The 26,943-nt window shown below is 48.0% G+C and overlaps 4 protein-coding genes across 4 annotated transcripts; 3 read left to right on the top strand and 1 right to left on the bottom strand.

Annotated features, from left to right (window-relative positions):
• Window positions 1-1,177: 1,177 nt before the first annotated feature.
• Window positions 1,178-5,176, top strand: RhiXN_05471 (CHAT domain protein; the record flags this gene model as incomplete). The annotated part of the gene is made up of 6 exons (XM_043325287.1): window positions 1,178-1,216; window positions 1,268-1,303; window positions 1,362-1,445; window positions 1,497-1,567; window positions 1,631-4,334; window positions 4,391-5,176. The coding sequence occupies 6 exons, from the start codon at window positions 1,178-1,180 to the stop codon at window positions 5,174-5,176; spliced, it is 3,720 nt and encodes a 1,239-aa protein (XP_043177706.1).
• Window positions 5,177-5,516: 340 nt separating this feature from the next.
• Window positions 5,517-7,535, top strand: RhiXN_05470 (Smr domain protein; the record flags this gene model as incomplete). Its single annotated transcript, XM_043325286.1, has 6 exons — window positions 5,517-5,564; window positions 5,629-5,936; window positions 5,984-6,944; window positions 6,998-7,155; window positions 7,205-7,305; window positions 7,366-7,535. 6 exons carry the CDS (start codon window positions 5,517-5,519, stop codon window positions 7,533-7,535), a joined length of 1,746 nt encoding a protein of 581 aa, XP_043177705.1.
• Window positions 7,536-10,674: 3,139 nt separating this feature from the next.
• RhiXN_05469 (glycoside hydrolase family 88 protein) lies at window positions 10,675-26,139 on the top strand (the record flags this gene model as incomplete). The annotated part of the gene is made up of 48 exons (XM_043325285.1): window positions 10,675-10,677; window positions 10,756-10,851; window positions 11,019-11,143; window positions 11,174-11,321; window positions 11,346-11,471; window positions 11,521-11,657; window positions 11,709-11,782; window positions 11,839-11,850; window positions 11,905-11,945; window positions 12,015-12,089; window positions 12,142-12,206; window positions 12,256-12,280; window positions 12,330-13,565; window positions 13,966-14,805; window positions 14,863-14,909; window positions 15,083-15,128; window positions 15,281-15,427; window positions 15,475-15,672; window positions 15,719-15,884; window positions 15,940-15,964; window positions 16,015-16,332; window positions 16,387-16,418; window positions 16,567-16,590; window positions 16,645-16,666; window positions 16,716-16,929; window positions 16,978-17,361; window positions 17,409-17,906; window positions 21,716-21,876; window positions 21,939-22,092; window positions 22,152-22,251; window positions 22,307-22,391; window positions 22,447-22,460; window positions 22,513-22,545; window positions 22,603-22,699; window positions 22,753-22,849; window positions 22,907-22,954; window positions 23,010-23,138; window positions 23,183-23,234; window positions 23,785-23,918; window positions 23,967-24,057; window positions 24,110-24,519; window positions 24,580-24,688; window positions 24,744-24,932; window positions 25,183-25,439; window positions 25,495-25,533; window positions 25,586-25,733; window positions 25,804-25,915; window positions 25,980-26,139. 48 exons carry the CDS (start codon window positions 10,675-10,677, stop codon window positions 26,137-26,139), a joined length of 7,743 nt encoding a protein of 2,580 aa, XP_043177704.1.
• Window positions 26,140-26,462: 323 nt separating this feature from the next.
• RhiXN_05468 (uncharacterized protein) lies at window positions 26,463-26,833 on the bottom strand (the record flags this gene model as incomplete). The annotated part of the gene is made up of 3 exons (XM_043325284.1): window positions 26,463-26,500; window positions 26,552-26,619; window positions 26,676-26,833. The coding sequence occupies 3 exons, from the start codon at window positions 26,831-26,833 to the stop codon at window positions 26,463-26,465; spliced, it is 264 nt and encodes an 87-aa protein (XP_043177703.1).
• Between the last annotated feature and the right edge of the window lie 110 nt (window positions 26,834-26,943).

Below are 26,943 nucleotides of genomic sequence, written 5' to 3'. Positions count from 1 at the left end.
TCAATGAGCTATTTTTAGAACACGTGCATGCGGGCAATTTGAACAATATGATCAGAACACTGAGAACAAACTGGCACACCTTGTCCACAACGATCTGAACTCCTGCTTTTCATGCTGAAGGGGCATATGACAAGATAATTGTCTCTGAATGGAATTTCGGCTAATTCATTTGACAGAATCCTATGCGGTTGTGACGCATACATGCATCCCAATATTAGTTTTTGGCTCATTCGTTCATGGGGATTCATACACTCGCGCTTTGATCCAGTCCACTGAGAGGATGAGCGATGAATTTTTTTTAATTCCTATGCTTATTGTCTTTAACCAGAAGGTATGTAAGACATTACGCGCGTGAAAATATATAAAAGGTCTATGCTGGAACAGTCAAAGCCCAACGGACGAGCCTACGTCCCCCTGCCGTCCACCTCAACCATGGTATTTTTGAGACACGATCTCCGAACATAGCCTATAAGAATGAAAGCCACTGATTAATTCCCCCTAACCCGGCGCATTTAAGCGCTTTCCCTCTTCCCCTCGTTCCCGCCCCCCGACCCCGTCTTTCTACCCGCCAGCTCGCCGTCATCCGACCCTTGTCTCGCTATTCCCCTAAATCCGCCCCTCATTGCTGGACTGGCCCCCCTGCAGCCAGCCCTCTCGCCTTTTTGTAGCTAAATAAATAATTGTTCTGAATGTTTACCTGATGTGAGTAACGCTTTGATCGAGCGCGAGGCGCGATGAAATATTACGACAGCTAGTCACATCACGGGAAGGGGATTATCTTCCATGTTTATTGGGACATCTTCAACCGCGAGTTATTGTTCCTCGATTTCTGGACTCAGGTAATATAAGACCACCCAGTAATCAGACACCAGTTGAATGTCTCTCGATTTCTCACAATCAAACTTTCAAGGATTATAAGCTAGTCAAAGCCTGTGAACATGGTAGCCTTTTTGGGAAGGTAAAGATAGACCTGAGTCTGATTATCTAATGAGGCCGAGATGAAGATCATCTCATGATTCGATGAGCAAACGAGTTAATCTAGGGCAGTGTTCTCGCCACCATAGTTGACCTGCTGTCTTCCTTATACAAACTCAGCCCACAGTAGAAAGTAGGTTACGTCAACTTGAACATTTATAAACGCTCAGTAGCCGCCGCCGCATAGTAGGGAGCAAACGACATGAATAATATCGAAAGTTCTCACGATGCGAACGGGGTCGTAAGGTTTGTTATAACTTCTCTATGAACCATACCATGCTCAAACCATCAGCCTTTTCAAAGTTCCACGCCTCAAGAAATACTGCAGGTAAATGTTTCGCAATATCCGGACGTTAAGATCTGATTCCCAACTCTACTTTCTGCAGGCATCTGGGGAAATAGACTCACGACTAGTCAGTGAACGAGAAACAACTGCACTTCAAGGCACCCGCCAGCTACCTGAGACCGAAGTGCGTTATTTTTGAACCTCTACCTTATGGCAGATGGATTTATGAGACCAGGATAAAGAAATTTTGGACGCTTGGATTAAGTCACTTGTAGAACAGCTCAAAACTTTGGGCACTAAAATCAGGTGAGCTCTTAAAATTCTGTTCATGCCTGTGTTTCTAATGGCGTTTCTCGTGTCCTTCGTTAGCCAGAAAAAATTGGATGCCGCAGAGCTGGATGCAAAGAGCATCCTTCAACAGCTCGGCCCGACGAAAACGCTCCCATCCGCAGACAAACGTCGTCAGAAAGGCCTAGAAGTCCTTGAGTCCCTCAGCAACGTGATATTATCCAATATTGTAAACTTCTCCCGCAATCAACACTATCTCGATATTGCTTGCCACGTTATCGATGAATCGTTGCCATTCTTACCGCCCGACCACCCAGCACCCGCTGACTGGCTTTTCAATTTGGCTAAATGCTATCAGCTCCGATACGAACTTGCGGAAGGTCCTATGGACATCCAAAATGCTATAACTTGCTTGGAGAACGTCGTGAGACTCACCCCGCTCGGCCACCCAAAACAACTATTTCGGATCGAATCGCTTGGAGAGGCACATCGGCAGCGCTGGGATCGAACCAAAGACTCCAACGACCTTACTAAGGCTTTGGAATACTATTCCACAGCCAGTTCACTTGAACCTCAAGATAGCGCAGCGATTCCCTCTCTTTATGCGAAAATGGCCGGGCTATTTTCGGCATGGTCTCAAGCAGACAGACATTACGAGCTCGAAGGACTCGGCAGGGCTGTAGAACTTCAAAAATACGCGATTAGTCTAGTCGCAGAAGGAGATGCCCGTCTCCCAACGTACCTTCGCACCCTCGGCCGATATTATCATCACAGGTTCAAGCGCTCGGGAAATAAAGATGATGCCGAATCCGCAATAGAGTCTCAAACCAAAGCCATGGGGCTTAGTCCTGAGGGAAGCATGGATAAACTAAATATCATGAGCGACCTCGGGAGCTCTTATCAGGCTAGATTCGCTTACTTAGGTAACCTGGAGGACTGTAACAGCGCTGTTCGACTCCATGAAGAAACGGTATCCGCCACGTCTGATGGTGATCCCAACATAGTCGTATTCCTTTCGAGTCTCGGAACCTCGTATTTAGAACGCTTCGCCTATTTGGGTATAAAGGATGATCTTTCCAAATCAATGGACATTTTGTCCCGAGCAGTGTCGCTTACACCGGCAGGCGACAAGGATCTTCCTGGCCGACTCAATAATCTCGGCCTAGCGTACAATTCTCGCTTTCAATACTTTGGAAAATTACCAGACATTGACAAGGCAATCGAGCTCCAAGGGTCGGCGATGCAGCTCTCAGCGAATGGTCATCAGCAATACTTATCAACAATATACGGAAACTTAGGCAACTCTTTTCATTCTAGATTCTCTCGGCTAAAACGTGTGTCTGATATTGAATCTGCAATCTTTGTTCAAACTCAGGCAGTGAAGAATACTCCCGATGAACATCCAACCATGCCTGGGCTACTAGACAGTCTTGGCTCTGCCTATGAATCGCGTTTCAGATTTAGACCCTCACGCCGGAAAATGGATGACTTGAACAGGGCCATAGAATACAAGACCCGTGCTGTAAACCTAACTCCAGCAGGCAACTCAAAGTTGGCTACCTATTTGAATAACCTTGGTCTTGCTTATGGAGCTCGATTTTCTCAGTTAGGCCAGGAAGAAGATGGGAACAAGGCCATCGACCACTTGAACCGAGCAGTGGAACTGACACGTGATGACCATTCAGATAAACAGAATTGGTTAAATAACTTGGGTAATTCGTATAGGGAGCGGTTCCGGGTCCGCAAAGAGCTCCAAGACTTTGAACTTGCTATCGCTACCCTATCTCGGGCTATATCGCTCACCGACGAAGGACATTCAAATATGCCTATGATGCTGAGTAACATGGCGCTCTCTTACCTTTATCGATTTGAACAATCCGGTGACCAAGAAGCACTAGATAAATCTATTACTCTATTTCAAAGGTCCTCTCGGTCCTCTTACGGCCATCCTATCAATAAATTCAATTCAACGCGTATCTTAGCATATTTGTTGCTGTCAAACTCTCGTCCTGGGTTTGTTGAGGCATATCAATCAGCTGTTAATTATTTGCCTCAAGTAGTCTGGCTCGGGGATATTGCAAGCACAAAGCTTTACCAGGTACAACAACTCAGCGACTTCATTGAAGAGGCGGCTGCGGCTGCAATGGAAGCTCAAGAAATCTCTCTTGCCCTTGAATGGCTTGAACAAGGGCGTTCAATAGTGTGGGGTCAGCATCTCCAGCTTCAAACACCTCTTGATGAGCTTTCGTCCATTAATTCTGAACTGGCCGGTCACCTCAAAGAAGCCGCAGACGAGCTATATAGCAGCGCGTCTGGAATTTTTTCGTCCCCAATCTCCGATGCTAGTCTGTATTTAAAACCTATGAGCTGGAATGTTCAACAACAACACCAGATGGCAGATCGATATGAGAGACTTCTGGATGAAGCGCGCAGAATTCCTGGTTTTGAACGTTTCCTACGTCCCAAGCAAGTTTCCGAGCTTTTTCAGGCCGCTCGATACGGCCCTGTCGTCGTTGTTAATGCACACAAATCAAGATGCGATGCCCTCATCCTACTCCCAAAAAAGAACGACCTTATACATGTCCCCCTTCCGAATCTTTATCGCAACAAGATACTAGATTTTAATTTACCCCCCGAAATTTTGGCGAAGTCATCCGATGACACCGCAGAGTTTGAGGGCCTCAGAGGAGTTCGTTTAAAGGCGGGAAAAGATCAATTCGAGAGCACCCTGTGCGAATTGTGGCTATGTGTTGTAAAACCAGTCCTCGAAGCCCTTGGGTATCCAGTGAGTGTTATTCTATTTTGATAACCACTCAAAACTTTATCGCGTTACCATTATAGAATGACCGCCCACCAGATGAGCCCATCCACATGACATGGAACACCACAGGCCCTCTATCGCTACTCCCACTCCACGCGGCTGGGGACTACAGCAGGCCTCTCACGAGGCTGTACAATTTTGCATTTTCCTCCTACATTCCAACTCTGAGTGTCCTTCTGCGCTCCAACCCATCGCCTCATGCCCACTCCCGTATTATGGCCGTCGGCCAGGAGGCAACGCCAGGACAAGCGCCACTTCCATGTACCAAGCAAGAGCTAGAATTCATTCAAATCCATGCTAAGGATTCGATTCACTATACTCAACTTACAGGCTCCGAAGCCACGGCACAGGCCGTAATCTCCGAGATGGAAGATTCTGACTGGATTCACTTTGCTTGTCATGCGTATCAACAGCCCTTTGCACCGTTAGATTCTAGCTTCAAGTTACACGAGAGCGACTTGAGGCTTCGACAAATCATGCAAAAGCATTTTCGGAATAAGGGATTGGCCTTTTTGTCTGCTTGCCAGACTGCATCCGGTGACAAGAACCTTCCTAATGAGTCGTCACACCTTGCCGCGGGGATGCTGATAGCTGGCTACCCTTGCGTCATAGCTACAATGTGGGCGATTGTAGATAGTGATGCTCCCTTAGTTGCAGACCATGTATATTCGCAACTGATCAAGGGTGGGAAGCTGAATTATGAAGGGTCTGCAAGAGCGCTGCATGATGCGGTTGCAGTGCTAAGAGAAAAGGTTGGGGAGAAATCTTTTACGAGATGGGCTCCTTTTATTCATGTTGGATCATAACGAGCGGATCTATACGAGTAAGTAATCATAAAAATCTCCATGGGGACAATGCTAACAATCGAGATTCGAGATGTCATCTGTTCTTTATTTTCTGTTTGAAACACAGTATTATGGTTAGCTTTCTACGTCGAAATATATATGTTCAGAGTATCAGTTTAAGTTTGTTATCTTTTTTCTATCTTCAGACTTCTATCGATCGTGGATGAGTTCTAAAAACAAGAAAACGCTCCCTGAGTGCGCATATAGTCGCCTATTTGAACAATTTGATTTGCTATGTTATCCAATAACCACCTACTACATCACGTGATTATTTAATTCTTATTCGACTCCACGATTTGCGATGACCAGGAACGCGACCCCCGCCACCCTATCACAAGGCTCGCTGCAAGTGAGGCCAAACTCAGCAGCCGGAATCCCGCTCATTAACTAACTATAATCCGTCTTCCTATCAGAACCAGTACCCATCACTGGACCCCTCGCTCATTGCGGCCTTCTTGACGGAATTTGATATCAAACAGCAGAAACAACTCACTCAGCTTCATGAAACCCTCGCCTCCCTGTGTTCCCCGGTCGATGACAACCAGTCATTATCCTCAGTGTTCGAGAAATCCTCCCTCACTTCAGCCAGCTCTGCCTCGGACGTCTTCAACGACTCATCTAGCTCTCCCACGTCATCAAGCAATAACTCGTTGGCCTCGTTTTCAACCCCCCTGGGATTTTTGCAGAACTTATTCCCGGATATCGACTCGAAGACTCTTCAGTCTACTCTCGATGAACATGGCGCGGACAACCTCGAACCAATCATAGACATCCTTCTATCGATGACTTGATACGTGATCTACAGGAGAGGGGTGGATGGACTGAGAGTGATCACACGGGTAAACAATTGCAAACCCTAACCTCCGAGTCGGTCGAGGAGTGGGCTAAGATTACCAAAGCACAGCGTGACGCCGCGCCATCAAACTCCACTATCTCTGGTAAACCTAAACCTAAAGCCAAGAGAAAAGGCAAGCAGCAGCCATCGTTCGTGCTCGGTGTTGTTCGGCATGGCCAACTCCCTCCTCATAGTTCGAAGTCCATTTACTTCCCGTCGTCCACCGAAGTCGACCCTTGGACTTATATTGATTCAGTTGCCACACGACTCAATGCAATTCTTCCCAATGTACCGACATCCACCTTCTCCTCATCTTTCCATAATCCTGAATACTCTACCCCTGCAAAAGCCCTTCGCGCTACCCTTGCAAAATTGGGAAACACAAATACTGTCGACGACTTTGCCCTCGGAGCACTCGTTTCCCTGTTGGATGACGAATCTGGTGATTTTTTCGATGCAAATCTATGCCTTCGTGCGACAGCATCCCAACCTGATGATGCTTATCACCTAATTGAGATCCTCAAAGAGCTCGACGAAAAGGTGCCTGTAATCGCTCATTACACCGCCCCAGCAACCGAGTCCTCAACAAGGAAGAACCCCAATTTACCTGGTGCCCCACCGGAGACATCATTTCCCCTCTCCAGGCGTCATAACACAGCTTCTGAAGTACTTGAATCCCCATTTTCTCCTGCTAAGCCGGTATGGGGCACGGTGCCAGTCCATCCCAAGGCCAAAGCGGTCGGAGCGCCTTGCTCTCAAGCAGTACCCATTTCGGGACCCAGTGATTGGACCACTGCTGTTGGCGTGAATCGTGTCGAGCAAAGTGGAATCGATGAGAACGACCCGGATGCATGCATGGAAGTGGCTGTTTATTGGAAGGAGAAGAGGCATATGGTAGTTATCGCTTACTATGAAGCTCTTCATTGGATTTACGAGTATCCATCCAGGCCCTCAAACAAGCTTCTGAAACCTATTCCAGGCAAAAGCATGACTATGGAGGAGAGGCTGCGCTCTTCTACTCTAACCAAGCCAGGGATTATGCTACGAAAGAACGCGAATGGAGGTTGAAGGCAGCCAAAGCGGGTGTCAAAGCCAAGCAAGACAAGTTAGGTTTTACTATGTAATCCGAGGCATGACCTAATTCCGATCCCCAGGACCTCAAGCAAAGCGATCGACCTGCACGGCCTAACGGTGCATGAGTCTTTGGAGGTTGTTAAGGAGGGAGTAAACATCTGGTGGTCATCGGCCGGCTCGGGTACGTTGTGCGACCGGTGTAGTAGAGAATTGGCCTGACCGAGTATTACCTGTTGGTTAGCTTCTATCCCTAAGGAACCTCTTCAAATTATTACAGGTCGAGGCGTGCACTCTAGGGGCAATGTACCGGTCATCGCGCCTGCTGTCATGAAGCTTCTAGAGCGTGATGGATGGAGAGCTCACAAGCGCGAGGGCATTGTCTACGTCACCGGCGTTCTCTTCAAGCGATAGGCGTATTCATTCAGCTAATTCGCCTCAATTTGGTACTAGCCGGGCCGTATGATCCGTGTGCCGCTTTTTTCTGACTCTCATCCTGGAAAGTATGCTTGATATTACGGGTTGCTTCTTATCTGTATTTTCAGTTTGTCTTGGCGCTCTTCGCTGTATCCCTAGCCATCTAATGCCCCGGATGCTATTGTTGCTTGTACTGTTACCATTCCATCTGTTTAGTACCGATGAGGGGGATTTGGATGCCCCTTGGATGGACCACCCTGTGCTTGTGGTCTCTTACTGCTCTTATATGTGAATTTCAAGTATTTTTCTAGGCTTTACCATTCTGGCAATTTTCGGTTATGGATCCAAAATATGCTAAGACCTAAATTTATAATTAGAAGCTGACAGTTGGTCTGTGCTGATAACTAAATACCGTTGGATGTACATATCAACGTGTGGGAATCATTTTAATACGACAAAGATGCGTGCGTCCCGATCCCTAAGCGGCGGAGAGGGGCTACTTAAATCAGCAGCCGAGCACTATTGAAGGAAGCATACATGCATGAATAATGAATAGTCTAGATAATTCCATCAGGCTCTGCCCTCTCAGGTATCAAGCATAACTAGAGCACTCCTAAACGTTGCACAAACCCTCATGGACTTCAGATAACACCTTTGCCTCCAACTCGCTAGAAAAAGGAAGGAGTGTACATCTTTCCCACGACGCCACCGCGATTTCAGACCAGGTTTGGGCATGAGATCCTATAGAGCCGCACTAGCTTAGAATCGGGCAAATCTTTTAGGGCAGTGTTGCAGGACTGTCCTTTTTCTTTCCGGAATTCAGATAGGCGGTGGACTCAGAGGCATCCATGGTTTGGGCCTATGACGTGAGCCTGGTCCAGCCCTCGTTTCGATACCATTTGCAATTCGATTTATCTAGGCCGGACAAAGCAGAGGTGAATAGAACGAGGCTTCAGATATGGACATTTTGGCCCAGGCAAGCATTGTTTAGAGCCCGTGTGCTAACTTTCATACTTTCATCAAGCCTGGGCATTCTCTATTGCATCACTAGTACTTGTAAAAATTCGAATCATCGCTTGTTGAATCGATATACACGCAAAAGCAACCATCACGACAGGTGTCGCCCCTTGAGTCACTAATTTAGCGATCCTGTCAAAAATGATTGTAGCATTCCCATGTGCCAATGGATGCCTTGGCTCGTGTTTTGTATTTGGCTCTCCAGACCTTATCGACCTCACCGACAAGCATCATATAAGTAAATACGGCTATGCAAGAAGGTTCATCACACATACGCATTCCCGCGCGGCACGAATCTGACTCTGCGTGCTGCACAAAACCATTCGAATAGTCTTCCGGTGGATTGCGAAGTGCGCTTGGAACGCTCGATACACTGAACTTGAGGGGTACACTGGCAGCGAAAGTTCGAAACCTTGAGATGTGCTTACCCGCGGCCGTCAACTAGGTCTAGAGATTGAAATTAGACTTTTGTGATGAGGTGTAAGAGAGAATGAAGTGCCCAATAGGAACGTTTACATTCCATCGCTTGGCACGATTGAATTTGACTATATACACATTTTTTACCTGGGTGGTCAAATTATGTTAAGGCCGACATAACCTTCACCCCTCTCAATATTTTTGACTCGCATAGCTTGTTTAGAGTACGTCAATTAATTACTGTGCCAGATGATTCGGTGGCGTCCCTCGTACTGCCGCGGTTGAGTGCCGCCCGTGCGTTTCGCGGGTCACCCTGTCGATGTTTTGGTCCCAGGTACACTGTGGTACTCCGCATATCAACTCAAAACAGCCTGTTCAACGGTACGCAATTTAAGGTTTGCAGTACTGAACTACGATAAGCGTCTTCCCCCTCAACACCCACGTGCGCAAATCCATCAACTCAAGTAATGCAGCTGCACACACACTCTGCACACCACCAGTTTCTAGGCAAAGGGAAGTGATATGCATTGAAAGTAGATATGTCGGTATTCGAATCCACCCAAGCACATCCATTCGCCCATCAAAATAATCCAACTGAGCCGCGATGATTGATACACTTCTTGCACATATCAGAGTGCCGACTCCCCAGGGTTAATTCAGTTGTCCGCGGACTCTACGGCATGTTCTCCGGCGGAAGCCAGCTGGCCATTCGTGCGCAAAACGGGTCACTCAGTCTGGCGCTTCGATTCAACATGCGTCTTTCAAGTGGCGCATGATCCTCAGGGTCGTATCAACTTCGCTGGATAGCCCAGATGTCAAATTTCCATCTCTCCGATTCTCGTTCTACTCAGAACTCGAAGCTACACCAGCCGAAACTCAGCGCGAACACTCGTAACGTTTAGTTCCCGTTGCTCGGGTTTAAAAACTGCCCAGCTCCGTGTTTGCCTTTTTTTTAGTTGGCTGGGCACATCGTGCAGGGAGGAACATGGGTTTCCCGATTCTAACCTATCACGGTTATCGTGGATTATACAACTGGAACGCCACGCGGATTTTACAGCTTCCACGCTCGTGTTACTTGATTGGGTTCATCTATCGACCTGAAGGGGTGATGGGCAGTGAGAAATATTTGGCAATTGGAACACACTCCCATACAGGGAGACAAATGCCAAATTGACGGAGGATCCAGTCCTCAAGAACAATGGGGTGTGAGTAGACGGATGACCAACATAGTTCGTGAGCGGAATTTTTTGTGTTTTCAGTCGGGTTCTTTCGGGTGCCGCGCTGGCGAAGGAAGTAATGAAATTTGTTGTGCACCTTGCGCGGCGCAGGGTGTTAGGTTGGAACAGCTGGATGTGATATCTGAGATGCATCCAAGCTCCGCAGAGCTGGTTCACACTGATTACTGTATGGGTGTACCGGTTGCTTTTCTTAACAGGTTAAATTCGAATAGGTATCCATCACATGCCGCCGTAACGCGTGTTTTCTTGTGGACCGGTCATCTTGCAGCGCCGAGAGCCTTTCCCGGGTTATGCGTCGGTCAGGTATCAAAGTCGAGAATTTCGAGTTCAATCGAGCCCAAGGACGGCGTCATCCTCGGTCCCTAGTCGTCGGTCAGTCGATCAAGCATCGTAGCATAGCAATGAGATTAAGTGCTCGGACGCCCAGTAGTCGAGCTGACCTAAGCAATCCGCTTATTGCTAATATGGTAAGTCAGCCAGGTTACCGGAATGTAGGGTACATACAGACTGATTCATTCAGAACGGCGTTAAGTGTTCTATCTTAGCCATCCAAGCGTGCGAATGAATTACTCGCGATGCAATCAGTCCACGTAGCTCTACTGTTGGGTATTGGGTTCCGGTATGTTACCCGGATCGTAATGGTATGCAAGGAATTGGACTCAAGTTACAACTCTGGCTCTTAGAATACGGCTCGGAGAAACATCGGGGACCAAACATCGGTGCGAACTCACCATTTAACATCGAGAAATTCTCTGACTACTCGGCCACCGCAGCCTAGCCACCGTAGAATTGAGTTATAGATTAGCAGGCACCAGACAAGTATCGCCTTGCCTTGCCTGGTGGTGATATTGACAAACGTGGCATAGACCAGAAGTCTATGCCCTGTCTGACGCACGTGGAAATAGGAAAAGAAGGATTAGTCAGCAGTGAACGGTGAGGTTTTGCTGAAATGGAACTGGCCAGGGATAAAATTTCGGATATTCGTGCAGTATGGCATGTGCGGGGAAGAAAGAGGCAGAGTGTGGCGCGTGTTATTGTGATTGCTTGGGCACGCGTCATGAGGATATGTATGGAGGCCATGAGCAAGGATTCCCCCTCCCGCGCTGGTACCGTCGGCCCACCGATCACTTGACAGAGCCTCGTGGCATTGGCATTTGGCCCCGCACGTCAACGCCGCTTGATCGACCACGTTGATCCTTGTATCCCGATTAAAGCAGGCGCGGCAGCCCAGTTCACTATGGACCATACATCCGGCTCCCAGGTGGGTACATCTACATCTCAGAGCCTTTTCACTCTTGACGCAATTGCAGGTTACGCCCCATGCCTCTTCCGACATGGCACCCCTCGACCATCCTTCACCTAACCCACCCCAGGTGTTGTATATGACGCCCAACCACAGAGTCACCAAGGCGCGATACGTGACTAGTTCTGACCCGCGGGGCTATGTGTACGCCCCATTTGCCTGATTTTCAAAATGTCCTCTCATGATTTCGGCTAGACCCGTGTATGAATACCCGCTCAATGGCCAATGGATCATGATGGATACAGACGATGGCTATGTGCTCTGGACAGGTCAGTGCCCATATCCACGATGATTCCCTCTGCTAACTTGGGCTGGTGTCTCATAGGTATCTGGAAGGGTGAGTTCTCATCATCAGTCCCACAATGGCCCGCTCATGAAATTATCCGATTAGCATTGGGCAATTCAAAAGGCAAGGCCCTCAATACCCTTGCTGTACGTCGATCTTAAACTAATGACGTTTGCATTTACATAGCCGATATTGTCAAAATACTCGAATCTCAGCCAGATCTCGCCAGCAAGCTGAGAAGGGTACGCGGGGGTTACCTAAAAATGCAAGGCACCTGGATGGCACGCGATGTAAGTAGCATGTTCTCCATTGAATTATATCTTGCTGATCGTCCGATTCCAGGTGGCCCTTGAGTTAGCTCGTCGCGTGGCCTGGAATATCAGATATGACCTTGTGCCGCTTTTTGGGTATGTACTCTATAGTCTCTGTTGCCCTACCGTGCTCATGGGTCCCTAGACCCTCGTTTCCAGACTCATGCCTGGTAAGATCACGCAGTTCACTAATACATGAATCCACTGACCATGAATCAGTCGCCAGATCAGCCAGGATATGGAAAAGTCGTAACCAGGCCGCCTGCCAAAACTCGCCGATCGAAGCGGAGTGGACAGGGGTCGCCTCCAGGAACCAGTACACAGCTACCCTTTTCGCAAGACAGTCCGATTAGCCCGATATCTGGGGAATCCACCTCTGGCTCCGCCCACCGTGTGACCGACCTATTTGAATCGCCCGTCGATAGCAACATGTCGCTTGTTCCAGAGCGGGCATTTGACTCACTCATCACCGAGGGTGGGTTAGGTATGTATGGGGCGCGCGGTTCCCAGGAGCAGCAGAGGGGACGGTCATACTCGCATTCATCGGGCCAGATAGCATATTCCAATCAAAGCGGGTGGTCTTCGCTGGCACCTATCAAGCAAGAGCCTGCCCAGGAACCGTATGAATATTCAGGAAGTGCTACAGGCGTTGGTTCTCAGCACATCTCAGCACGAACATTGGGCCAGTACGGCGAGCAGTTTGGCTATAGTTCCCCGCAGCGGGACGCAGTAAACCGGTCACACGTCGGACAGGGAATTAGTCAAATGCGAAGAGGTTCTGTCCCCCATATATCTGGATATCCCGCTGGCACCGCTTCGAACAACTACCCATACCAGGAAGTGACGATCAAACAAGAGCGGAATCCATCCGGCGATAGCGGTTATGGCGGCTCCTTTATCCAAAACGAACCATCTTATGCAAACCAGGCTGGTATCGACCTACCTACGTCACCGGGACAGTTTTCGCAATATTCACAACCGATTTCATATAACACCTCTCAGGACGTTCATGCCAGCTCTCTCCACGAGCGTTCGCGGTCCGAGACACGATACGCTCCCTATCATTCGTCTCAGTCGCCCATGAATTATGGGTCGCCGACTCAGCAATCACAGCAAGGCTTTGCTTCTGCGCCATCATCGGCCAGAGGTATAGGTTTTCCCGCACAACAAACTCAACCACAAAGTCCACCCATAGCCGGGTACACGCCTGGCATAGATCAATACCATACCCAACACCCCCCAGCCCAGCATCATACCCAGTCACAATTTCGTTCTCAACAAGCATCCATGATGCAACAGTTGCCTCCCCGTACCCAACCGTCCAATCCGCAGTATGCGGCGACTGGGATGGGTGCTGTCCCGACATCGTACGAGTATGGATACGCGGGCTACCATTCACATGCTACCGGCTCCGATGCTCATGGTGTGGTTGACCAACAGCGCCAACAGAGTGAGGTGCAATACCGTGGTTACAACAACCAATTTCAGAACTGACCTTTGACTTAAAAAATATTTTCCCACTCAAATCGATTGCCAAAAAGGTTTTCAGGTCAGGGGAATCACTCCAGGCTCAATGATGTATCATTTGATAGTATTTAACTGGACCTTTCTGAAGCTGTTTTCGCGGTTATCTGTAGTAATATATTTCATTCTTACTTCTGGCGTTGTGAGGCGCATATAAAGTACGCAAGACGACGAGCGCCTAAGTCAACTCCGCTCAGATCCGAGGGATTACGTAAGGAACCTCACGGAAGCAGCGCATCCGAACGTCCGATCTTGGCTCGCTCCTCCGTCGCGGTCGCTCTTGGAATAAGACATTGCCGTTTTCTTTAGTCAAAGCTCATCGGGTTCCTAGGTCCTTATTTGGCTTATACTGAAATATATGTCTGCAAAGGAACTGACTGCTCGATTCGAATCTCAAACGGGCTCAGAAATGGAGTCAGCTCAGAAGAATAAGGGAGGGGAATATGTGTCACATTCTAGTAGACATAAGCTCGGTGTGCCCCCTGGACTGCTTAATAGTGTCTCTACGCCCACGAAAACCTCCCCAGAGAAATCTATGGATCACTTACTGCCCGGATCTTTGCCCCTTCGTTGGCCGGGTCACAGCCCGGACGATGACGTAGAAATGCGCTCTCTGGCTTCGACAACAGAGACTTCAACTGAATACACTAGGAAACCAGTCGTAGCTGAAACTATGTATGGGTTACGTACTCCTGGTCCCCTACCCCCCAGTCAACCTGCTAGATTCCTGCCGCATATGGCGAGTGGAGACTCCACCCAACTGGCTACACTAGAGTCTATCCAATCTTGCGAGGAAACAGCTTTGCGAGACAAACATTCGCGACCGAGCGTTGTTTCTCGGCCTGTTACTGATAAGCTACTCGATTCGGTAGTTGAAGTTCCTGACTCCCTAGTGGGAAACGAGGACGAAACGCAAACGAAAAACCACAAAACGATCCCTATTTCTAAGCTTTTCGGTCGTGATGCTACCCCATTGCACTTACCTGAATTAGATGCCTGGCTTAGCCAGCTTCCTCACTCCCAGTTTACATACCCCAAGGCAGCACACTCGAACTCGGCTCCCAAAGCTTTCCCTCCAATGGATTTATTGAAAGAGAAGAAGCTGGAAGATCTTGTTCATAACAGTCCCCCGCCTCCCATTTGGAGAGACTGGAATAGCATCGGATCAACAGTGAGTATGTCCCTGATGTCTCCTATATCACTATAGTGATACAATATGGCATCAAAGCTCGTGAATTTAGCTTTGAGCATAATGGTGGGCCATCGAATGGATGAGTAAAGATCTACGGGGCTAAGTGATATCAAACCAGGGATCGAGTGCCATATCAACATTTTACAGCCTGGCTGGGCTATATAATGCCGTTCAAATATTTGCACTGATATTGAATACAATAGGTCATTTTTTGGGGTCCGATTTGGAGGTCGCATGTTCACTAATTACCCAACAGCCGGCAATTCATCCGGGAGATGGCGAACCTTGTTTCTAGGCACAATGTACGTCATGATCTTTGGGTGATATCCTCGGCGCTTACGTGTGAAGTAGTCCAAACATACTTGCGCTGAATTTCGGAGGAAAGCTTCTCCAGTCCATATCGTTTCTCGGAGTTCTGACTATGGTATCTGGAGGGATGTTGTTCTGGTTTCAGAGACTGACCGCTCGTTGGTTGCCAAACGCTACCCCTGAAGGTTTATTGTCCCGTGACCCTGCTAGAGGAACTCACGCTACCCCTCTTGTGAGCTTCGTACTCACGGTCCTTTACCTTCCTTTAAGCACAATATCGGTTCACGCGATAGTAAGCGGGGAGAATGCTATTTCTATCTTTGGCTCACCACTCTCTAGACTTGGTCATCCGACTTTTGGCCCGTGGAGAACCCCTTTATTAGTTACAACGGCACCGAAATGCCGGATGTGCAACCTATAGGGCCAAGCTCAGTGTACCATGGCCCCCTTGACTTCTGCTGGACTACCACGATGAGAAAGGATGAAGTTAATTATGCACCGGTTGCTGTTACATTAGGTATCTTGACTCTAGTGTTTGTGAGTAATAATAATCCGAGGGGAGCAATAAAGTGATGGCTGGTAGATGACGTTTTGGTTCCCAATTCGTCTTAGGAAAACCATCAGGAGCTCGTTGCCCGCCGTAGAAGTATATGACTCACTTGGTCAACGGCGATCAGAAGAGGAAATAGAGCATGAATACCGGAGGTTGTTAGAGAGGGATAAAAGTCCATTCAACTTCTTGTATAACGGTGAGCAAGGAATTCGAAGTGTATTCGATTCATTTCTAAATGACCTGTTACGCAGAATATCGAAGGGAATGGGGGTCCTTGTAAGTGGTTGAATAGGTTCATATCAAATGTTAATTCTCCATTTAATCAGCAAGGCACTCTATCTTGGAGGCAAACTGACTTCTCTTCTCATTGTCGCTATTATCTCTCCTGATAGTTGTCTAATGCTCAAGATTTCAAATAACCGCGTATCCCGTAACACTTTGGAAATCACCCGTCAATCATTCCTTTTGGCAGTTATGATCGCTTTTCTTTTGGTCCAATCCCTGGCAAATCCTTTCGTCGATCCCATCAGCAACGCAAGCGAGTGGACGAGCCGTATGAACTTTGTTTTGACCTCGTTACTTGGGCTGCTCGTAGCGCTGGACATCCCTGGGCAAGTCTTTTGGAATGGGTGGGCACTATATGCGTAGGTTACCGCTTAGAGCTTCATACTTTTCAATTGATGCCCCCGCCCATGAAGCGTATACATTATTACCTATGGATTAACAGTTTGTGAGAAGTAAGATATCAGAATGCATGCGCACTTCTGACACATGTGCATATATAGACTTCACTGTGATTAACTGGAGTTGGATGCATCGAATAATTAAACGCATGTAGAGACCAGTTTAATCAGACTGATATTCTAACCTCTGCTTAGGCCTAACTCGCAGGATTGATTTTAGTACGTCTAGAGGCTGACTCATATACCCAATACCCTGACATTCCGCTTGGTCAGGTATAGACATATTTTCCCCGCGGTATTACAGATACACCCGTGCATTTAATGACTCTAACAGACTTTTCTAGGCTGGATATATCCCCTGAGTCGCAGCATCTGCAACATCGCATCTGGAAGGAGTCCTTGTCAACCCTACTGCTAGCATCTCCTCAATGTCAAATGCCTACCTCACAAAGGCTAGTATTTGCGGAAGGTATCGAGGTGGCCTCGCAGAACCCAGTTCCTCCCTATTTATTGGATTTCTCTCTTTCCCCTGCGGAACGACATATTGAGAATCTCAAAGTGAGTATACAGAAGCCTACCTCGTGTTTTTCTTAATTGTCTTTTAAGATTTTACGAGAGATAGGGGGCCCTGCATACGAGGAAGCTGTAAATGAAAGCAGAATCCATTACAAGCTGATAACAGGCCTCCGTCAAAAAATACTACAGCACATGGTCGGCCCCGATGCATTCTGGTTCCCGAAAGGAAATACTGGAACTTCATGCCCGAATGCAGCAGATTACTTCGGCAATGCATGGTGCCTGCCATTTCCCCTCACAGTGATAATTCGGTATGATATCAGTGGGGGGCTGACTACCATTACGAATATCACAGACATTCAAGAATTCGTACGCCAGAACGAGACACGTATCGTGGAGAAACAAAAGAAACTTCGCATAGCTCTTCGATGTCTAGATGGTGTGATAGTTCAGTGGCCGTATACACACACCGAGGTACGTAAATAGCACACTATCGCGAATACTTACTTAGCCGAGTTTAGCTAATTGGAAACCGATTCCGATGGATCGGGGGGAAACGCTACCATGCGTGTCGAACGACAGATTACCACGAGGCCAAATTCTGCATTCGCCGGCGTGGTTCTCTCCAATGGAAGAATACGAATCTAGCGAGTGGATTCGATGTCTCGCTAGAGTATTCTAAGAAACTCGTGTTTGATGGGAGTCTGATTGGTTTGAACGTCGGCCTACAGCTCACACCTCAACTAGCACGTTTCCTGTTGCTGAATAAGGCTACCCTAGAGTCCAGAATGCTTGGGCACACTAACGTACTCCGAGACTACCGAACCTATATTTTAAACGAAGTAGAGTCTAAATTTAGAACACTTTCCTACGGATTTTTGACCAATCTGTATGCATCCCCGATGGATCCTGCGTCGGTCGCTCGCCTGCTGGCTCAAAACGAACTAGATGCTAGAGTAACCAGTCTAGCTGTTGGCTATGAGCATGCTTTTCAAACAATGGATGAGCGTATGCGTTACGTACGTCGAGGTCCCGTAGAAGCATGGTGGTTTCTTCTCTGGGTAAGTAGCACCTATCAATCTATGGGATGCAGACAAGAACTAATCCATGGCCCCGAAAACCTACACTCAGGATGACTTTTGGAAAAGGAATAAATCGACTGTCAAGGGATTGAAGACACACTATTTAGATTTCGATCCACAATACTCCACTTCGATTGCCTATCGACCTTTGCCTCGACCTACTCTTGAAGCGTTCTTTCGACAACGTGGACTGTGGTCTGCATCAGTCAATTGGTATGGAAACTGGTGGTGGTTACACAGCGGGTTCATTAATAAGGTATTGACATCAACACCGCATGGATTGAGACAATTGAACCACAGATTATTTCCAGATCTACTTTCATTTGAACTGGATTGTTTTTACGGGAACCTCCAAGGCAAGATTGACTCAATGGCGAGGAGCATGGCTCAAATGTCAGACTGACCTTTTCACAGGCGATTCACGTCCATATTGGAGAATATTCTTCATTTGATCTTGAGGAAGTTGATGCCCGGAGCCGAGTCGCCCCTTCAAGGCTACGGAAAGAACATTCAGGTTCGGTAGGAGCCAATAGCTCAAGTGGTCTTAGAGTAGGGACAAACCATAACGATTCAGTAATGCGAGCAAGACGTGCATACCGCTGGGAGACGCTTATGGAAGACAATTCCATTGAAGCTTCAACACGAGGATTGAGCGTGTTACGAGATCATCGTTGGCACTTTTGGCATGAGGAAAAGAAGAACATAGAGGAGTACCAGGTATCTTGGAGGGGCAAGCTATCCCTGTGGTTTGGTCTCTCACCAATTAGGCGTCTTCATTGGCGCACGGGAGGTTTGAGCGTCGATGCCACATTAGCCAAACACCCATCTCAAACTAGATAGAATTAGATATAATCAAATATTCATCATTGCCATTGAGCTACGTTTGTGCTTAATATACTACAATACTAGCATACTGAAAGGTCTGGACGGTACGCGGCGTGGGAACTGACTGGTCCCGTAACCAGAAGATACGGGTAATGGGAGGGGCGATTGCGATGCGAGAGGGACCGAGCAGAGTCGAGGCGAGCGAGGACGAGCGGGAAACAAGTAGAGACGAGCCGAACGAGGGGAACGAATTAAGCGCGGGTAAGACGACTATTCGGCGGACGGGAAAGCGTCAGACTAACCGTTCCGTTTGAAAACGCGCGCACTCGGGGAGACAGATGGGACGGTGAATAGGGCACGTATTATTGGTAACTAGGCGCGAAGCCAGTAATTGTAGGGTGTCTAAAGAGAGAGAAAAACAAAAGCAAAGCTAAGTCGTGCGTAGGGAATGGTCACGACGGCTGAGGTTCGGCATCAAACGAAAGTGTTCTTAGACTACGGAAAGGAGAGGCAAGGCGCGAACATAGGGAAAAAAAAAATCCAATTAAAAATAAATAGAATATATGCGTGATAAGCGCCGGCCCCGTCGGCCAAGTGCCTATCCTCTGTGGCCCGGCCGGCCCCCTGCCGGTCGTTACAATACGTGTAAATGCACAATATCGGCACAACCAAGAGTTTATTCGTATGAAAGGACACCGTGTCGAACGAAGTAAATTTTTTCTAACCTAATCTTCGACCAATCTATGAATAGGCCACTCAATGGCCACGCATTCTGAATTGCCCTGAACGAACGTGATGCCTACCATCAAGTGATGTAAGCCAGGCTATGGGATACAAAGAGGCCGAAGATGAACGATTGTATATTTGGGAATTGTGTTTTGGTAATAGATATATCCTTTCTCCTGGCTGGACGATGTGATTGACCAGGGTCGTTATTGAGTTCAGTAATTGAGGCGGGAGAAAAATGGACATTCAATTAAGGGATCGATAGTCAAGAGCACAGAGCTCCAAATCGTCAATAATTAAAGGTAACATATTCATAGGCAGTTTCTAGAATAGATCCTGGTCATCTGTTGAAAAAAAAAAACTTGTGCCGAAGCTTGAATCGGTAGTGGTACTTTAAATGGAACTCTGCTACCCCGCCTCTAGCTAACCAATCCTTTCGTCACTAAGTAGGGGTGGATCAATGCATCATGGCGAACGGCGGTCATTAGTTACGTCCAGTATTAATTGTCGTAGTGAGCACCTCTTCACCATGTCCTTAAGACCATCTTCTTTAGCTATGATAGCCGTAATAATATATAAATTCTTCAGCTACGGAAAGCAAACTTGTGCATGGTCCAAGCACTGTCCACAGAGAGGCCCCTGAAGACAAACGAGCACTTGTTAGCCTTCCTTTTTCAAGCACCATCCCGAATATTCCAAAGAATTCAGCTCTGGAACGGGCCCGAGTGCTTTGAAAACCCATTCAAAAATGTATGGAGAACGACCGTATTCTTCTTCGGGAAGTAACAAGCCGACTCGGATCGGAGCCACCTGTAAGGTACCCAAGATCCCGGTGGAGTACTAATGTGTTGTTTGGTTTACACCTCGTCCAGTAATATTGTGGCACAAGCTACGATCGTCGAGGTGCAAAGTTGTGTAATCTGAATCGGGCTCAAACGATTAAAACAAGCCTTGAAGGGTATCGAGGTAAAGACACTGGAGACAAGGGGCTGGAGACTTGGGAATCTCATTCGGGTCACAGATACTTCTCTATCCGTGTGGGTGAAGCGATTGACCGAGATAATCTTTAGGCGGGGTGATGGAGGCACAGAAGAGATCGACTTAAAAAACGCTATCAGTTCTATATGTCCAGCAAACAATAAATTATTGATTCGAAGATTCATTAATCTGCTTGTGAGGGTGAGATTCCAATGGAAACAAGCTTGGTCGATCTGGAGGATTAGATAAAAATTGAAAGAAGTTGTTGATGAGGGTTGCTCCCTGGATCCGCGTTCCGGCTGAAAATATAATCCGATTGTCTGCGAACTGCAGTCCTTTGACATGAATAAATAAGAAAGGTGGAGGGCACCATTCTTGTCTATGGGGCCCCGAAACTCTCGGGAGCGCCCCGGCACTCGCTGTTATTGGCGAGCACTCCGAGGCGTTCTGTATAACGTTGGAAGTGCTTGTGGAGTGATCCCAAGTACTCGCCAAGCACTCCGGATTCATCGGATCCCAACGAAGAGGCTCCCAAAGCCGGAGTACTCCAGAGCGCTCCAGGGTTTTTGCAGCCTCAGTAGAGTAGCAAGCACACGCCTAACAAGTGGAAGGGTTCGAGAATGTGAGTATATGCTGAGATGTTGGTTTTGGGGAGTGCAATTAGACAACGTATCGATTATATATAACCGTGAATTTCATGACGCGTCGAGGATGCTGATTTTAAGGATCCTCAAAAATGACTCTTTCAAGGACATTACATGCTGATCTTCATAACGTACTGAAACTTGAGTCAGCATGTTTCGAAAACACTTGGCAAATTCAGTATCATGTGACCACACAGAGATGTTAACTCAGCCTCAACGATAAAATGACCTGTGGGTAGCGTTCGCGGTAGGTTGTTCTCTTACACCCACCATGTACTCTTTGTCACTATTTCCTGGACTCTTACTACTGGGCGGATCACTCGCTCAAAGTACCTCTTACTCTGATACTATTTTCTCGCCATCTATTGCCGAAAAGTACAATCGCATCGCTGCCAACTATAGGCCCGGGGTATTCCCCCATAACAGCACCGCTAACGGGTCCTGGATATGGATGGACAAAGACTAGTGGACGAGCGGTTTCTTCCCTGGATCTTTATACCTTTTGGAGGAGCGTAAAAAACTGTGCCCCTACGACAAGAGTCTTAATTCCGTAGACTGGCTGACATACGCAAGACATTGGAGGTACGCGTTTCTCCCCAAATAGACCATCCCTACGGCTCTTTTTTATATCTGGTGGTGTATATTAGCGACGGTGTGTTACAACTCCAATGGGGCAACTCGAGGCAGCACGACCAAGGATTTTTGGCCATTCCATTCCTGAGTGAACTGAAAGTGTGAGTCGAACCGAATCAACGGAGAGGACTGTTTCCTGTACTCATGTCAAGGACGTCGTAAGGAATCCGAACAACGTCACTGCCGTCAACGCCGTCAAGAACCTTGCCGGTCTCTTGGCCAACCGGTATAGCAGCGTGGTAGGCTGCACACGGAGTAAAAACAGCACCGCGTCTGATGAGTTCTCGGTGATTATTGACAATATGATGAATCTCGAGGTAACTTGCAAATTTACTATGGAAATGCAGAAGGCCCGCAACTCACCCGGGACACTTAGGTTTTGTGTACTGCGGCAGAATTGAGTGGGAACCAGACGTTGGCCGAGATAGCCCTCAGTCATGCTAATAAAACCATCACTTACGGAGTCCGTCCTGATGGTAATATATCTTGCATTATTTACTCTCGGGCCTGAAGTGTTTATGAACTATACAGGGTCATCGCCCCATGTCATTATCTTCAACGAGACGACGGGTGCGTTTATGCGAGAAGACACAATACAAGGATATGCACGCAACAGGTTCGTCTGGCGTTTTAGTTTTGCACATGCTACGTTGGCTGATGGTTCTTTTCAGTACTTGGACGCGAGGTAGGACTGCATTTGTGGTATCACACTTGGTGTTTTAAATGTGATTGCGCAGGTCAGGCTTGGGGCATCTATGGATTCGCCAAGAGTATAAGAATATCCTACCACTCGTCGCTGCATGAAGGGCTAACGTGATCTGTTCTAGTGTTCAATATCACGGCCCAACCCCAATATCTGGACACTTCACGAAGAATGGCCGAGTTGTTTTTATCTAGACTTCCTTCCGTCGGAGTCCCACCATGGTTAGTTCTTATGATCTTATTACATTCCCGTTTGGTCTCATATTGCGTCAAAGGGATTTTGATGCCCCCAAATCAAACCCTCCTGCGGATACCTCGGCCGCTACGATCGCTGCCGAGGGCTTGTTTATTCTGTCGGCTGGCGAAGCCCATGTGAGTTATAAAATAAATGCCTGACTCTGGGCCGTTTTTAATTCTGCATTACTCCAGGTCCAGAACACGACAGGAGCAAACTATTATAGCGAACGAGCTGTCAAGGTAGGAATGGAACAGCGTGGTACACAGGGGTGATGATTAACAAGCGGTCCCGTAGCTATTGTCGGACACCTTTAATTTCGCTTTCAATCCAAGTTGGGAGAGTATTCTGAGCAACGCGACTTCGTACTATGCGATAGGAGATAAGAATATTGCGCTGATTTATGGGGATTATTACGCGCTACAGGTGCGTATACTCTTTTGACAGTCGTATATGGATCAAGCCAACAGTGTCGTGATAAAAAGGCTGGGAACTCTATGCTTAAGCTTGGATTGGCTTCGTGTTAGTCTAAATGAGTTGTATTAATGATCATTTGAGTTTGTCGATGCGATTTGTGGTTGTGTAATCCAACTTTCCAAATTGTTTTATGGGCGTAATTGTAGATCTCGCAAATATAAAGTGATGAGAAGAACTGATATGAATATAAGCTCTAATGCAACGCAGCTGATTGACAGCGTTCTCTCCAAAAGAACATCTCTCGGATTGAATGTGGGGTGAACCGACACAGTGGCAAGGTGTGAAATAAGCCTTTGATGAGCGCTTGAGTATGCACGTGACTGTACCGCCACTAGTTCACTCCGTCATCGCACGATGTTCAACGCATCGCGAGGACAACTGTACGCCGGGAACAATAATGGGTTTTCTATGCAGGGAAGCTTTGTAGAAGGACCGCTGGGAGCATCTACCTTCGATGGACTCGATCCGTGGTCGGCAACACCCTCCCCACCGCTATCACAAGATGGCCTCCCCCCGCCCCTCCATTCTCTACTAGGCACGTCATAGTTAGTCACCGAAGACTGGGCCACGTGCCTTTAACACTTTGTATTTCCAGCCGACGCAACTATTCCCGACGGATATGCCACTGCCTATGCTGCGGTCGACCCAATGGGCTCGGGCGATACATCCGTCAACGCATTGCACCGTGTTCTGGCCACCACAGACCTGCCAGCTGCAGCCATCGAAAGAGTCAGTTCTTGCGTCACTTTGAAATCCCAGAGACTAAGTCCAGTCTAGATTGTCAATCTTGTCAGCACACGGCCCCGAGTATCGCGACTCGAGTTCTTCATTGCTCTTGCGCTCGCTGGTCTGGCCCAGGCGGGCAAAGGTAGGGAATATATCCTATGAGGAGACAGCGAACGATAACTGGGCTCTTATAGATGTAACAATTGAGCAAGTCGCCCAAGCTGCCCAGCAGAACGCCCTCCCTGAACCATCTATTGACCTTACCCGGCTCTCTACTACCACCTCGACGCTGGGGTATAACCCCTCTCCCCCTCCTGCTCTCCCTTCATTCGAGCCTCGCCCAGTACCTCAGCGCACACAGACCTATGATGATCCTTGGAATACAAATTCGATTGTGCGCCGACCTACGGCGGTGCCTGATCCATTTGCGGCCACTTATAATGAACCCCCCGGCAATCCCCCTCCTGGAGCGGGAACTTCACTCTTATCCAGCGGTCTTCCTACCGGATGGTGGAGACGGCAGGATTCCGCAATTGTGACGATTATCCCGGAGAAACAGGGGTTTTTGCTAAACCGATATTTTGTGTACGCCGTTCAAACCGAGGTGAGCTTCTCTTGGTTGCTCCGTCGGTGTGATAGACTTAGTGTATATTGTGCTGTATAGCGTGGAGTGGTCCAGCGGAGATACTCTGAATTCGCCTGGTTATGGGATTGTCTGATTCGTCGATACCCGTTTAGGGTGGTTCCTTCGCTCCCGCCGAAGCGCATTGGACGTAGGTGTCCCACTTTGGAAATTTCTATCGTCATCTTAACTTTCTTGGTTTCCAGCGGATGATCAGTTCCTTGAGCAACGGAGGTACAACATTGTTACTGAGGCAAAGATCAAACGCTCATTTATTTTCCAGACGTGGTCTAGCTCGATTCCTGGTATCCATCTTGAATCATCCCATATTATCACAGGATGGTCTATTATCTACGTTCCTCACGGAGCCTCATTTAGAAATATGGCGAAAGCAGGTAAGCACCATCTGGATCTTGGCTGACTATTGTACTCACTCATCATAGAATAGCATTTCTCTTGAAGAAGAGAGCTTGAGCAAGAGAGTCGAGCGACTCGAGGAGATGAGTGTTCCTGGCGATTGCGCGGAAAATTAGCGTGAGTTCGTTCCATTACGGGATACGACCCCAAATCGAGCAATTCACAGCGCGGTACGGAAAAAGCTCCCAGGTCTGGTAGATCATTGGACCCGGATATCCGTCATTGTAGATAGGCTAATCAACGAAGAGAAGGAGCAGCGGTATGTGGATCGTTTCTCGAGCAAGTTGCCCATGGATTTCATTTCGCGATATAAACAGGCCGACTTTACTCGCTTGACTATGACCCTCAACTCGCTCACCGAGCACAACACTTCATGTACCCTCAGAGGAGAATCCGACGACTGCGATTTGTGTGCTGGTGTTCGAACTGGGCTGGGGCGCGTTGCGGCTCGGACAGGTGGTTTGGGAGAGGAGCTGGATGGAAGGGTGAGCTCAGTTCGAGTTGGCGCATACGAGTGATTGACTATTGTCTGTTTCACAGTCAAGAGTCCTCAATTCTACACTTATGGAGGCTGTCAAGGTGGGTCAACAATCTTATTCCCCAAAGTGCCCTCTATTAAATACGAGGACAGAGCCAACGGGATTTGTACCTCGCATTTCAAGCCCTCTTTGCCCGACAAGACCGGCTAGGAGGCGACACGGTCGACAAACTCAAGAAGCGAGTCGAGACGGCCGGGGCAAAACATATACTCATTGTCAATTCGCTCGAAGGACTGCAAGGTGCGTATTATGTGTGCCTGATTCGGCTAATTTGATTTGCAACTGATGTCATGCGTGTGGATATTTACAGGCTCGGCCAAAACAAAGGCACAGGACGAGGCTGATAAACTGCGTAGCTCGATTGAGAAGGATCAGCATCAGATTCACACGCTGCTCAACCGACGAGTCTTTATCCAATACTGGTGAGCCTTGTCACGAATAATTTCCCATTCAAGTTGGATAATGAAACTCACTGCTGTGGAATAGCATGTGGCACGAACTACGAGTCGTGCTCCACAACCGCGAAAACGCTTTGCTGTCCCTCGCAATTCAACAGTTTGTGCGCGAAGAGAGCGAGTTTTCGGGACGAGTTCATTCGACCTGGACCGCGCTTTCCGATGAAGTCGAGAACATGCCACACGAATAGCGATTCGGGGATTTGTTATATCATGGTGACTGGTGGATACCCAGCGGTGGGGGTAATGAATCTTGGACTATGTTGTAGTAATGTGTAGCTCATGCTCTCTTGATAATGACCATTAATCGGAAATGCTTATTTTTGCCTGGTTTAATGTGAATCTGGTCTCGGATGACAAGGCGAGTACAAAGGGAGCTGTGGGGAATTCGAAAGAGTCCGAGAGAGTTACAACAAGAGTGGGGTATGATTGTCACAAGCAAATAGAGCAATAAAGAAAGCGAGGGAAAGTCGGGTCAATGGACTGGATGGATTGGGCAATTTGAGAGCAATGGTTATAGGCGTGTCACGGCTTTCGAGTCGAGCGGCATGCCTGGAATCCAAGGTAAACCACCTGCAACGTAATGCAACGAGATACACGAACCGGTATTAGGGTCAATGCCGTTGGCCGCCAAGTATCGCTTCTGACGAATCAAGCGAGCCTCGTCAAACCTGCGCAGCACACTCGGTCAGACCAAGTCACCTGGCTAAGACTCGCATCGACTCACCCAACGCGCTCCTCTTGCATAATCCGCTGGACCTCTGCGGCTCCGGTCTCGTCCAAGCCAGACCTCGAGTCGCCGGCCGCGATGTTCAAGCTCTCGATATCGAAATGGGCCGAAGTCAGACCGGCGTCCCGTTGGTCCTCGAACGAAGACAACGGCATGTAGTGTTGCATCCTCGCTGGGAGGTGCGGGGCGATGGTGCGTCGGTGGTAGTACCCCACTATCGTATTCCATCCAGCTGTCAATCACAGTGTCCCTGATCTACCCGTCG

This window comes from Rhizoctonia solani, chromosome 2 (assembly GCF_016906535.1).
Source record: "Rhizoctonia solani chromosome 2, complete sequence".
NCBI lineage: Eukaryota > Fungi > Basidiomycota > Agaricomycetes > Cantharellales > Ceratobasidiaceae > Rhizoctonia > Rhizoctonia solani.
This window is presented reverse-complemented; position numbering and strand designations above follow the sequence as displayed.